Source organism: Staurois parvus, unplaced genomic scaffold (genome assembly GCF_062004578.1).
Source record: "Staurois parvus isolate SC_StPar_1 unplaced genomic scaffold, SC_StPar_1.0 ptg000362l, whole genome shotgun sequence".
Taxonomy (NCBI): domain Eukaryota; kingdom Metazoa; phylum Chordata; class Amphibia; order Anura; family Ranidae; genus Staurois; species Staurois parvus.
Genome location: NW_028318158.1, coordinates 6535093 through 6549678, shown reverse-complemented (window position 1 = coordinate 6549678; position 14586 = coordinate 6535093). Strand labels below are relative to the sequence as shown.

General features: G+C 40.9%; 1 protein-coding gene across 1 annotated transcript in view; it reads left to right on the top strand.

Moving 5' to 3' along the window:
* The window catches only part of CAPN8 (calpain 8), a 99433-nt gene that overhangs the window by 63849 nt on the left and 20998 nt on the right, over positions 1-14586 (top strand). The window contains exons 10-13 of the mRNA XM_089685061.1: positions 1416-1606; positions 9729-9940; positions 12009-12045; positions 14095-14160. Of these exons, the coding sequence (XP_089541187.1) occupies positions 1416-1606; positions 9729-9940; positions 12009-12045; positions 14095-14160 (506 nt within the window). The remainder of the gene's footprint in view (positions 1-1415; positions 1607-9728; positions 9941-12008; positions 12046-14094; positions 14161-14586) is intronic.

Sequence of the window (14586 nt, the reverse complement as noted above, 5' to 3'; positions counted from 1 at the left end):
TCCCTCATTTTGGTCTGATCTGTATAGTTGTATGTAAAATGCACTATTTATCTTTCAAAAAGTGTTTTACAGTGCTAAATCTTTCATCCAATTTCTAAATTGCTGCATTTGTAAATTTCAAAAACGACTTGTGACTTTAGCTAATCTTTTTATATAATTTTCCTTTAAGGGGGCATGGCAGGGGGGTGTCTTATGCTTACATTAATTTGCTAATAAGTGTCCCTTGTTCTCATCTCAAAAAGTTGGGAGGTACATCCTTCCAATGTGAGGAAACAAGTAAACAAGTGTCCCATTGGAAATTTTACATCTACAACTATTGTGGTGGCAACTCAAAATTTTAGTACTGCCGACCCTCCTGTACAGATCTTAGGCCCTATCAGTTCACCAGGGGGACATGGCAGATGACAAGTAGGGAGAATCAGATCCTGGACAAGAGGGGGTGATCAGTGCTGTGTTTAGGGGACATTCATTAGAACTGATCATCTGTGGCTCTGCAGCAGCTGAAATCCAGCTTCTCATTCACTCCCTCCTACCTGCTTTCAGCTGCTGCAGGAGAGCCACAGAGGATTGGTTCCAGTAAATGCCCCCGTGCAGCACTGATCACCCCCTCCTGTCCTCCTGTTCCCTCTGCTGCCTGGGCCTCCCTTTCCCCCGCCCTACATGTTTACAATGCTTCATTTTGCGAATGAACAAGAAGCTTCTGTGCAGAGTACTCCCTCTTCATTCATCTTCAGTGAAGCTGAAGCTGCAGAGAAAGGATTGGGGATCTGTGTCCTCAATTCCTTTCCCAGTTGCAAAAGTGAGACATCAGGGGCCGGTTGAAAACTCTAATACTTTAACAAAGTCCCCCCCCCCACCAACAGTGTTGTGTTGGTGGGGGTAATTTTAAAAATAATGCCTGCCAAATTATGAGCTGTGGCTGTGTTCATACAGCTGCCGTGTCCCCACAGCACAATCAAAGCTGCCTGTACACAGCTCCAGCCACATTAAAAAAAACGCTAATTCACACTGCACAGGCCACAGCTCCAATGTGAACGAGTCCCCAGACCCTATTCACACACAGAGCTTTATTTATTACCTCAATACAGTGTTATCTATTAGATTTAGCTGGAATTTTGTACGTTATGTTGGGGTTGTGTCTGCTAATAATGATTTTAGTGTATTTTTAGCAAAAAAATAATTTTGATGTTTTATGGGGGAGGGAGAAGAGGGCCCTGTTAGGTAGGCTGTATGGGGTCCCATGATTTCTAACAGCAGCCCTGGTGGTTCTAAGCCTTCACCAGTCTATAGGAATCTTAGAAAAAAAGTTTTGCCCTATACTGTAAGGTTGTCCTGATTTTAAAGGGTGAGTTGGAAATGTTGAAAGTGTACAGTGAATATTTTCTACTTATATATGTTATTTCTATTGTACACAGCGACATTCTGGACGAACCCCCAGTTTCGGATGAAACTGGAAGAACCAGATCATGATCATGATGGATCCTCCAAAGACCCTTGCTGTACCTTTATTGTGGGCCTCATGCAGAAGAACAGGAGGCGACAGAGAAAAATGGGCGAGGATTTGTTGAGTATTGGCTTTGCATTGTACAAGGTTAGTGACCACTTTGTCCTTCGAAAAGTTGGTCACTTCTCTAAAAGTCTCTTCATTTTGGAATGTGGTTACTTTTGGTAATACAGTTGGAGGAGAGGTCAGGGTTTTTGCCTCTACTTTAGTTCTAGCCTTCCATATTATACCATCAGTATTTGCAATCTTTTGTTTTAGAAATACACATTAAATGCATGACATAGTAATCCCGAAGCACTATGGTTTAGCCGAAAAGACAGCATTTGCTTTGCATCCTCCAGTGACAGAATGAAATCTCCTACTGAGCCACCTGATAAGAGATGAGTCATTGCTATAACATAGTTGCCAACTTTCCCATATTTGCCAGGACAGGAGTGCTTTTTGTGTAATTGTCCCACACTGTCTATGTCCCGATCTGCGTCCCAGGAATGAAAGGGCATCTCTCTTTTGGCAAGTGTCCATGATGAGAATCAAATAAAATTACTGTTCTGACTCCTGACTGAGCTCCACACAGCTGCAGCTCAAAGGACTTTTTTGTATGCGAAGTAATACAGTGTCACATAAGCTGACACTTCTTGTACAGTTCTGGCAGAGTACTCCCTGTTCATTCATCTTCGGAGGGATATGCCATCCACCTCTCTGAACACAGGCTGCTTGATGTCTTTACTTTGGCTTGAAGAGCAATAGGAGGGAACCCCTCCTGGGCTGCCTGGCTTACCTTATTGTATATGTAAGGTACTTTATAGGCATTCTGTGCTAAATAACCTCTACTATACCATGTCATGTGTCCAGCGTCCATTGTCCTGCATCTAGTGTCCTGCATCCAGTCCTGTTTATCCTGCGTCCATTGACCTGTGTGCTGGCTCCAGTGACCTGTGTTGTGAGTCCATCCCCACCTTTCACCCCGCTTTGTGCAGTGGTGTAGGCTTTTCAGTGGTAAAACATGCTTCAGAGGCAACATATCACCTGCATCCACTTGTCAACTGGCCCCTGAAAAGAAATCCACCATGGAACGCTTTTCAGAGCAGTGGCAAAGGCTGCCGAAAGTTTAAACAAGCCCTACAAGTTGTAACTAGATAATACATTCATAAATATTTTTACTAATAAACAATGCCTTCTTGACTGTGTTTCTATCCTTATACATTTCACTGTATATACAGTATGTTAAAATTTTCTTGTACATTAAAAGCACTATCTATCTCTCCAGCACCTTAGAAAAAAGGGGGGTGGATGCCAAGAAGAGACCAGAGTTCAAATAGATGATAGCCTATGGATAAATTCTTGGTGGTGCAGCCCTCCTCAGACTGGGAAATCATCAAAACTGTAAAGGAAGCACTCAGATGGCGCAAACACCTAGCGCATTATCCAAGGTTTATTGTACAAGAAAAAAGACAAAAAACATACTCACAATATGAAGTACATGCAAAAGCCTTAACGCCACATAGCTGGCTCACAATGATGGCTTAGTGTCCGACTGGTGGTGAGGTCGGCCCTCTGACGCATTTTGGGGTCATGTCCCCTTCCTCAGAGCTCAAGGAAGGGGACATGTCTCCGAAACACATCAGCAGGCCAACTGTTCCACCATTCGGACACTCTGCCATCATTGTTTTTTTTAATCTTTTTTCTGAGGCGCTGGAGAGATAGAGCTTTTAATGTACAATAAAATTTAAAAATTTTGCATGTACTTTATATTGTGAGCATGTTTTTGTCTTTTTTTTTCTTGTACAATAAACCTCGGATAATGCGCTAGGTCAGTGGTTCTCAACCTTCCTAATGCCGTGACCCTTTAATACAGTTCCTCATGTTGTGGTGACCCCCAACCATAAAATTATTTACCCAGTAATTATAATTCATGAGTGTCGTTTTACCTCCAATACTGCTGCTTTCAACACAGTAGCTGCTTTTAACCGAGTAGCTGCTTTCAACACAGCAGCTGCTTTCTACACAGTAGCTGCTCTTTTCACATCGGAAATATGTGTTTTCTGATGGTCTTAGGGGACCCCTGTGAAAGGGTCGTTCGACCCCCAAAGGGGTCGCGACCCACAGGTTGAGAACCACTGCGCTAGGTGTTTGCGCCACCTGTGTGCTTCCTTTATTGTACATTAGGTTAACAAAATGATTTTTGTAGACCTATGCCCATTTTAAATGTCCCTTTAAACTGTTTTGAAATGTTGACAACTATGCTATAATGGCTCATTTCAGTTTTGCAAACTGGGGGCTTCTTTCAGCTTACCTGTAACCCAAAATAGCCGAATATGTGAAAAGGAGACTAGAACTCCATCTACTGGCTAGTTAGCAGAATATACAATATTAATATGGAATTCTTTACATTTCTTTAACTGCAAAACAGGAAGGGTTGTATTTCCTTACTCTTGAGTGTAAGAAAACAAAATATGTGCAAATCATTGCATTTTGCCTTTGAAGTTTAAAAACTTGAAATGTCCTTTGACAAAGAAATGATTGGATATAGAACTACATACGCCGATATATTTAGCCCAAATGGTCAATAATCCTGTTTCCGCAGTGCATGGCTTCCCCCTGAGATGGTATTTACGAGGAACAAATTAAAAAGAAATATTAAAAGACTAGAAATTATTTTCCTCGAAGGTAGGGATTTTTCCTGCAGGCTTTTCTGCTCTCTTCTATTATAGGTTTCCAGTTTAGGACAATGGAGAATGGGGAAAGGTTTAAACTTCTGACAGTGCTTTTATTATTATTATTATACAGGATTTATATAGCACCAACAGTTTGCACAGCACTTTACAAAATGAAGGCAGACATTAGAGTTACAATACATTTTGGTTCAAGAGGAAACAGAGGGCCCGGAAGGGTTGAGTGATACAAAAGTTAATAGCTGTGGGGGGATGCGCTGATGGAGGAAATAAATGGCAGTTTACTGGGTAGAAGCAGGATAGGCTTCTCTTATTATACAGGATTTATATAGCACCAACAGTTTGCGCAGCGCTTTACAAAATGAAGGCAGACATTACAGTTACAATACAATTTGGTACAAGAGGAAACAGAGGGCCCTGCTCGTTAGAGCTTACAATCTAGGAGGAAGGGTTGAGATTGCTGTCTTTACCTTCCTGTGTGAAAAGAAAGCTTTTGTTTAAAGGTGATCTATCATAATTTGTATTTTACAGTTTTGTCCCCTATTGGAAAAGTACATGTAGTAGTCCTTTGTTTCTAACACGATGAAGTTTGACTTGCCCCCTACCCGCCTGCCGCAGCTGATCTGACAACAGCTTTGAAGGAGACGGTTGATTCATAGCTGCAGCTTGTCTTCACCATGAGCACTTTCCACAGGCAAGCAATGGCAACAGGAATGCAGAGGCTGGCATGACTATAGCACCCCCCACCCAAATCACCTCTTGCAGTTTGTTGCCTGTGGAAAGTCTTCAAAGCTGAAACAAACTTCAGCTATGAGGTCGGCTTGGCACTCATAACTAAGGTTAGAAAGCACTTAAAAATGTGGGACTAAGTACCGATCGTACTTTGTCCCATAGGGGATGGAATTGTAAAATACAAAATATAATGATAGAGCTTTGAGTCTAAGTCCTCATGCACACTGGACGTTTTTACAGCGGCTGTTTTTGGCTTTTGAAGTTTTTGTTCTACAGCCAGTAAACTCCCCAGCATGTTATCCTATGTGTCCATGCACACATAGACTGGAATTTATTTATTTCAGGTACTTCAATAGCGCTGTCAATTTACACCGCGCTTTACATATACAGTATATTGTACATTCACATCAGTCCCTAACCCTCAAGGGGCATACAATCTAAGGTCCCCAACTCACATTCATACATACGTATACTAGGGACAATTCAGACAGGAGCCAATTAGCCTACCAGCATGTCTGTAATCAACATTTTTTGGCAGGGGCGTTTTTTGGTTGGGAAAAAAAAACCCGAACTAGTGGGTCTCTAGAGGAGTTTTTTTAGCTGTAAAAACGCTCTAATGTTGAAAAACATGGCAAAATGTGGTAAATCGTGTCAAACCAGCATTTTCGTGGACTTTTTTGACCAAAAAAAATACATTTTTTTGTAAAAAAAACTCTAAAAAATGCTAAAATCGCTGCTAAACGCTAATACAAAAATGCTAAAAAAACTCACTTTTTTAATGTGACTTTACACAGCTAGCATTACCGGCATTATTAAAATGCCCTGTGTGCATGGAGCCTAAACCTGGCCTAAGAGACATTACATGTACATTTTACCATAATCCTGTTTTCCTGGCCAACTTAAAGCCAAAAATCTTTTTAGTTTTTGAAAAAAGTAGGGTAGAGTCGAATTGTCTCTCAGGTTTTTATTACCAGCCATGTCCCTATTGGAAAGGAATTCCCCTAACTTCCTATCCGGACAGAAAGTGATGGGAAACATATGCCAATGGGGACACAGACAAAACACATTTCTGTCAGAGTGGGGTAAGGGTTAGAACTTCTGACAATGTTTTTATTTCTGTCTTTGCCTTCCTGTCCTGGTACAAACCCACAAAACCATTTCCTGCACAGGCGTCACAAGCAAATGAAGTGGGGAATATTTTTCGCAATGGGTTCACTGGTGGAAATAATATCCTACAGCATTGCTCTTCCCCACTGTATCCAAAGCTTTAAAGCTGAGCAGATACAGTCTAAACAAGAGGCATGTGTATTCTTAGTTAAATCTTGGTGATAATACAGTGTGAAAATCTGCCTCTGTGTGGGAATTTCTTAGAAATAAAGACCAGTCTCTGTCATTGAAAACCAATTAATCCATTCTGGAGGTCAGAAAAAAGTAAAAAAAAAGTCTTTTATCTTTTCAAAACTATTTATAAAGTGTACTTTAAAGGCATAAGTACTGCACAGGGACATAATTAAAAAAAAATTGTAAATGCATCGAAAACCAATTAATCCTTTCCGGAGGTCAGAAAAAAGTAAAAAAAAGTCTTATCTGTTCAAAACTCTTTATAAAGTGCACTTTAAAGGCATAGTGCTATACAGGGACATGACTAAAAAAAAAATTGTAAATGCACTGAAAACCAATTAATCCGTTCGTATTGCGTAAAAAATTCATAAACCGAGGCATTATTTTCAATGGATTTTCATTCGTAAACCGAATATTACGTTAACCGAGGCGTTCGTAAACTGAGGTACGCCTGTACTGGGCGAGTTAATTGTTTGTAGAAATTTGTAGAATCAGGGGTCCATCCCGCCTTTACAATTGTATTTAACACTGACTTTGTCTATAGTAACATTATCCATACCTAATTTATATGACCAAATACTTTTTTTTTCCTTGCAGGTTCCAAAAGAGGTACATTGGGTTTGATGCCATTCCAACTACCAACACCACACATTGCATTTAAATAATGATGAAAAAAATTTGTGTTGCTGGTGCTTATGATGGAATTCTTCCAGTTCTCATCAGAATAAGTTGTTTTATTATTTTGTAATCTGTACCATGTGCAGCTGAGATGGTAGTTTACATTTTCTGTTGAAGGGTTAAGTTTTGTGGATGTCAGTATATTACAAGGTGATATCAGCAATGTCAGCATTGACTGGAGGGACCTTTTTAGAAACAAAAATAACATTTTTGGGCCCCCGGTCACACCATTGCAATAGAACGTGTGTGTTCTTCAAAGAACATAATGTGTTTAAATGTATCGCAGCACAAGATGAATTTTACGCATGTTCTGCGAACGTTCTATATGAATTTTCTTCCTGGGAAACTAGACATGTGATTTAAGAAAGTAATTTAAATGAACATTGTATTTTCAATGCATTATCTATGCATTTTTACCAAAATTCACAAAAGATGGAGTAAGCCAGATTTGTCAAAGACACAACACACTGCCCTCTAATGCAACACACTGATGTGAACCGTTTTATAGATTATATTGGTTACTAGTATATATTTTAGCATGCTATGATCTTGCATTATAGCGCACATAAAATGCGATGGTGTGACCGTGAAATGTTTGGTTTCTGTTTATTCTATTTACTGTTCTATACTGGGGAAATTTAAAATACATTTGAAAAAGCAACATTTCATATTATTGACATAGAAAATCCTTAATAATACATACATTTTTAATGGACATACTGTCAACAACCTGATCCTCAAAATTTCTGGTTAAAGTGCAGAAAAATCAAGTCTTGAACTTGTTAGAAAATTTGACTTCATCAGAAGAGTCATTTGCCCAGCACAGCCCACTCTCCTTGCACGTCATAGTCCTCTCCACCCCTCCTTACACCTCCTTACATAACCTACAGGAATCTTCTGGGGAAGAAGTGAAGAGAATACTATAGAGTGTCACTTGGTTGACAGTTCTGAGTCTTTTATGGCTGCTGACATCACATCCAAGATGGTAGCACCCAGCATCAGTTTCAGGCCTTTTGGATGTCTACACAAGGGAGGCTTATTAAGATACATAACATAGCATAAAATAAGTTAAAGCAGAGCTCCACCCAAAAGGGGAAGTTCCACTTTAAGCCTTTGTCCCCCACTCCCCATTAAGGATCGGCACCTTTGGGGAGCAGGGATCCATATTTGACAGGTACCCACCCCCACTTCGCTTAGGCGATCGGAAGCGGAAGTTGTCCTCCCCCCCTCCCTCCCCGTAGTCTTCTGGGACACGTGACAGGTCCCAGAAGACTATGGGGCCATTCACATGTGCAGTGGGCACCTGCCTGTGAAGCCACAAACTGTCACAGCCGGGTGTCCACACAGAAGATGCTGGTGCCTGGGAGAGAAGACGGCCATTGAAACCAGTCGTGGTGAGGACAGCGCTGGACCGAGGGACAGGTAAGTGTCTGTATTATAAAAGTCTACAGTTTTTGTAGCTGCTGACTTTTATTTATTTTTTTTCAGGTGGAACTCCGCTTTAAATACACATATAACCTTTAAAGTATTGATCTGGGTTTCTTGAGTTTATGTTGAAACGCAAATTTTTTGGGGGTTTGATAGAGTGGGGAGGGATTAGAACCTCTTTCAGATTCTTACTGCTTTCTGTGGCTCCGTTAGAAGGATATCCTCTCACTTTGTGCCAATTATGAAGGGAGGGAAAACCCACAACAGGGACACAGACTGCAACAAAAAAACTGCCATTTTTCCCCTACTCTACAAAAGAAATGGGGGTAATCTTTAAGTTTTGCCTAGGGCAGCAGGATATCCAAGTACCACTCTGATTGGTGGGTTGCCTTGATCTGTTTGGCCGTTCTCTTTCTCTTTTAATTTCAATTGCTTTAGTCATTATTCTGTTACTCATTCGATCTCTTTTCCTTTTTCTCAAGGATTAGTTTCCCTGCCATATTTTTATTGCTGGATCTAAGAAAAGAAGATGGTGGCACAATGTAGAGTCCCTTGTAAGTAAAACTTTGTTGTTCCAAACAGGCAACTTGAAGCCCAGCTGAGGACCTTCTTTTTATAGGAGAAGGTCCCACTTGATAGGGGGCTTACTGTTGCTTGTCCAGACCAATAAAGTTTTACTTACAAGGGATTCCACTGGACCCCCACTGAATTCAAAAGCTCCGGGCTGAGTGCTAAGTATAAAAAGGTTTCCCTCCATCTCCAAAGCTGAATATATGCAAGAAAAAGCCAGCGCTCTAGTATATCAGCATAGACAGACGTCCTTTAATATAAGCTGGTAAAGTACAGCCGCAAAGAACAGCCAACACATTTCAGCTGTTAGGCCTTAATCAGGTTATGATTCACCTGTTCACAGTGTGCTGCTAGTTTCTTTCTTGGATCCATGGATAGTTTAGGGCAAGGACGAGCCCCTGCTCTGGTTTTAGCACCCGACAGCCAAGGAGGTGATCCAGCTTACCAGGTTTGGGAGAGGCAGACTGTTTCTTAGGTTTTATTGCTGTCTTTGTCCCTATTGGGGTGACTCAGCTATTCTATTTTTCCTGGTCACCATTGCCATTGGCACAAACCGGGTATAGAAATGCAAATTATTACACTTAGCACCAGATTGTAGTAAAAATTACATTTCTCAATGGGACCAACTGCTTCTCTCACTACTGAGAAATTTCCTTCACTTCCTATTGTGTCTCTATGGCAGGATGTAAAAGGAAATCTGCCCAAAGAGACAGAAAAAAAGTGACAGGGTTTTAGGCATTTGTTTCCCTATCCAAAATTTATGTTTTGGTTTTAGATACACTTTAATCTTGTCTATCTTTTAGTTTCAGGACCAAACAGAAGTCACCTTTGGCAGGGATTTTTTCCAGAGGAATCTCTCCGCTGCTCGATCTGACACCTACATCAACATGCGGGAAGTCTCCAAGCGCATGAAGTTACCCGTGGGGGATTATCTCATTGTGCCATCCACTTTTGAACCTTTTAAAAATGGAGATTTCTGCCTGCGTGTCTTCTCTGAAAAAGCTGCCAAATCCCTGTGAGTCTATATGGCAGGTCATAGGACTTACTGTGGCGAGAGTTCCTACCCATCAATCCAATAAGATAAATGTTTGACATGATCTTTTGATGGTGCCGGTACAGTTAGTAAGGGTCATTGAACATTTCTAGCTAGAAATATAGTTGTGAATAGTGTTTCTTAAACTGTCAAAATGTTTTAGTTTTTGCAAAAGATTAGAGTATCTGTTGACTTTTTTTTAGCTTTATTTGTCATCAGAGGAGATATCCCCCTGCTTCCAATCCCTATGACGGTGGTCAAGTGTACAAGATCTCTGTACATTGACAGTGTGTGAAACAATGTATGTATTGTTAGTAAAATATAACCTAGGTAAAGAATAAAAGAAACCCTACAATTTATACTAGTTCAAGAAAAAAATATATCTATATATATCATAGCTAATGAAAAAAAATCACTATATACTAGTTAGAGAACAGTATATGCTAGTTTAAGAATGACAAAAAAACCCTACAATATATATCCCAGTTAAATAATAACAAAACTACAATACAGTGGCGTCCTGAGGCAGGTGCGGGGGGTGCGGTCCGTACCGGGCGACACCGACCACACGGATCCAATCCATCCTGCGGGGATCATCGGCTTTCTTTACAACTTACCTTTTCTTGGAGCAGGTCCGGTGTCATCCCGTATAGGTTGCATGTGGACGATTCTGCAGGAATTGTCGGCGTGCAACCTATACGAGGTGACACCGGTGTAGCGGCAAGATGTGTCTCCCATGTAGATGTCCCCCTGAAGCAACTGCGCATGTCCCGGTTTCAGGTACGATCAATTGTGATAGAACTACTGCTATCATCGATTGATCGTGTCTGAAACCGGGACATGCACAGTTGCTTCAGGGGGGACATATCTACATGGGAGACACATCTTGCCGCTACACCCGGACCTGCTCCAAGAAAAGGTAAGTTGTAAAGAAAGCCGACAATCCCCGCAGGATGGATCGGATCTGCGGATTGAGCATAATGGATCGGAGTCCGATCCATTATGCTCAATCCGCAGATCCGATGCATTCTGTGGGGATCGTCGGAGGGAATGTCACCAAGTTTTATCGCACTGGGTGTCACCAACCCTAGGGACGCCTCTACAACAATATATCCTAGTTAAAGCGGAGTTCCACTCGACCTATCAAAAAATAAAAGTAAGCAGCTACAAAAACTGTAGCTGCTGACTTTTAAAAAACAGCCACTTACCTGTCCCTCGGTCTCACAGTGTGTCCCCCGCAGTTCATTTCACTGGCCGTCCTGTATTTCAGGAGGCCAGCATCTTCAGTGTGGGCACCCGGCTGTGATAGATTGTGGCTTCACAGCCGGGTACCCATTGCGCATGCGCAAATAGCGCTGCACTTTGTGAATGGTCCTGTAGTCTTCTGGGACCTGTCACATGTCCCAAAAGACTACATGGAGGGAGAGAAGGAGGACACCTTCCACTTCTGATCGCTTAGGCCTAGGCCCCCCTGCTCCCCAAAGGTGCCAATCCTTAATGGGGAGCGGGGGAGCAGTCCTTAAAGCAGAACTTCCCCTTTTGGGTGGAGCTCCGCTTTAAAGAATCTAAAAACTACAATATATCCAAGTTAAATAATAATAAAACCACACTACATCCTAATTAAATAATACAAAAAACAACACATAACCTAGTTAAAGAATAAAAAAAACTACAACATATCCTTGTGAAAGAGTAAAAAAATAACAATATATCCTAGTTAAAGAATTACAAAAAACTACAATATCTATAACAGTAGATCCCTCCCAGCAGCAAATGACCCCCCCCCCCCCCCCCCAGCAACATAACCCTCCCTTTTTAAAAATAGTAGCAGCCAGCATCAATAGACCCTCCAGTGTCATCCCAGCACCTCTTGTCATAACATACATTTAGTGCTGGAGGTGCCAAAACTGCATTCCTCCCCACATTCCTTTTGAAAAAAGCTCTACATATTAGTTTTAAACCCTATAGGCTTAAAAATAAAATAAATGTAACCCAAAACCATTATAGTTTGCAACTAATGTTATTTTTTTGTGTGTTTTCTTTCTCCCAGGGAAGTTGGAGATGTAGCGATAGGAAGTCCTTATGAGGTGGGTGCTTATTTAGCCCAAAATATTTTGTCTTAAATGATACAGTGTCATTCTATAGCTTTCTGAGCTTTGATCTTTTATTTCAGCTTTGGTTATGCAACAGTAGAAATTTGTCTGTCTAAAACTAGCTGAGGGATGAGGAGGTACTAAATAAGGGGTGGGTTGCCCCAGCTTTCCTACGTTTCCACAGAGAGGTCCCCTTTCAACCTAAAATTAAACTCCCATTTACAGTAACAGTTATTATTTATTAAAAGAGGAATTTAAAATATAAATCTGCGCTAAAAGCATAAAATGCAAATAAATAGCAGCTGAACACTACACCTCGATACCAGGCAATCAAAAATAATGTACATATAAAGTGCAAAGTCACAATTAGTGAAACATTTTAAGCAATAATGAAAAACGATGTTTTTTTTTCATTAATTGTTTGAAATTTTTCACTAATTGTTTGTGACTTTGTTAAGCGCTGCACTTTATATGTACTGTACATTATTGTATATTAAAGCTGTGTTGCTATACATAAGTAACCCAGGCAATCTATCCCTGAAAAAGAAGAGTTTAAATACTGACCTGTCCTGCTTCCCATGTCACCAAACACAGCTTGGGTCCTGAGAAATCATCTCCCTAAGTTTGCTAGAAAACTGACACTTCTTGAAGTGTCAATCTCCTGGCTCTACTGCAGTTCTCATTGGTTCCTCCTGCTGATTTACTGTTTCTCCACCACCTCCTCGAGGAATGGACACAACAGGTGATACTGGGGGGAGGATCATGAGCTGCATCGTTCTGCACAAAGGTTTGCGGCCATGGAGGTTGGTTTGTAGGGAGGTGTTGGAGATGCTAGACAGATTGTTGCTCATAACAGCCAAACTTTGCCTTGTTCATAACCCTTACAAAGGAAGCCACAAGAACAATGGAACTCCAGATGGCTGAATTTTATCATATTTTCATGACAAATTGGAGGCCTAAAGCCATTATATAATGGTTCAACATATTCTTAAGAATAACGCAAAACGTTTCCGGAATAAACACCGTTTAGAAATAAAAAAATCTGCATTACATAAATGTATAAAAAAGTTAAGTATAAGAGGATTTCATGTTACTGAAGAGGGCTGAAACATTAAAGTGTTACTAAACCCAGGACTCTGTATTCTGGTCTCCCACAGTACACAACATGGAAATGCAATTATTTTAGTAAATATAAACTGCTAAATACCTTTTCTCATCAGCAGTTAGAGCAGTCTTGGGACTTCAGCAGAGCACTGGTTAAAGCTTGTAGGAGGAGTTTTCTTTCTGCTCTAGGAGGATGCAGGACCCCTGATCTCTGTCTGGACAGTGCTGATTGGCCCTGTGCTGATCACACACCTCTCTAGCAATACACACTAAACTGAGCGTGTGCATGTGGATACCGGTTCAGTCTGTCTTATCAGGAGATAAGATGTGGACATTTGAGCAAGAGGAGGGGCAGAGAAGAAAGGAACAAACGGCCTTTTTACACAGTCTTGTGACTTCTATCAGTGTCCAGCTGAGCACTGGTTAAAGCTTGTAGGAGGAGTTTTCATTCTCCCCTGATTGTCCTATGAGGCTGCAGGACCTCTGACCCTCTGTCTGTACAATGCTGATTGGCCCTGTGTTGATCACATGCACCCTCCGAAAGAAAAAAAAACTCTAGCCATATATACAGTAAACTGAGCATGTGCAGCTTGCCCTCAAGGCTCTGTTCTATCAGCAGATGTATTGGGGACTGTGGAAGAAGGGGAGGATCAGAGAAGACAGGATCAAACAGCCTTTTTACACAATGCAGAGGATTAACCCCTTACATTCCACAGTGAGTATAACAAGCATGCTTTACTGCATATACAGACTGATTTTACTGTTGTGGGTTTAGTAACACTTTAACAAATAGGGATTTCATTTAGTGTATATTCAAGCTGCGATGATCTCACAAGAATGTGGTAATGGTATAATAAAGGAGACTGATTGTTTAGAGCTAAATTTGCTCCCCCAACATCCAGGTAACATCATGGATTAACTGTTTATTTTTTTCCTCAGCCTCAAGTATCTGACAAAGATGTGCCTGTCGACTTCAAGAATATTTTCCAGAAATTGGCAGGGGATGTAAGAGAATTTCAGTACTTTTATTGGAATAGAGATAAATTCATCAGTGATAGACAGTAAAGGATATGTAGTATTTTGTAGATGAGGCTAGTGCTACAGATCCAGGAAACTTACTGAATCATATACAAATATGCCGCCTTACCTAAAGTATAACCAAAAGCAGACATTAAGTCCACTTTCAAAAATTAAGGAGGAGTTAAGAAAGGTAGGCCTTGGAATTAAAACTAGATTTAACTCACCTGTCCATAGTAACAAAGAGATCTTGTAATGCTCCAGTTCTGCGTTACGTCAGTGGCACGCAGAGGCGCCATGGTTAGAGTGAATAAAGAGTCTGCTGACATCTGCACCCGCTGTGCAATACTGCTGGAAGCCACAAAAATGATTGACTAATTTAGAATACATGATCTGCAATGGAAGGAAACAGTC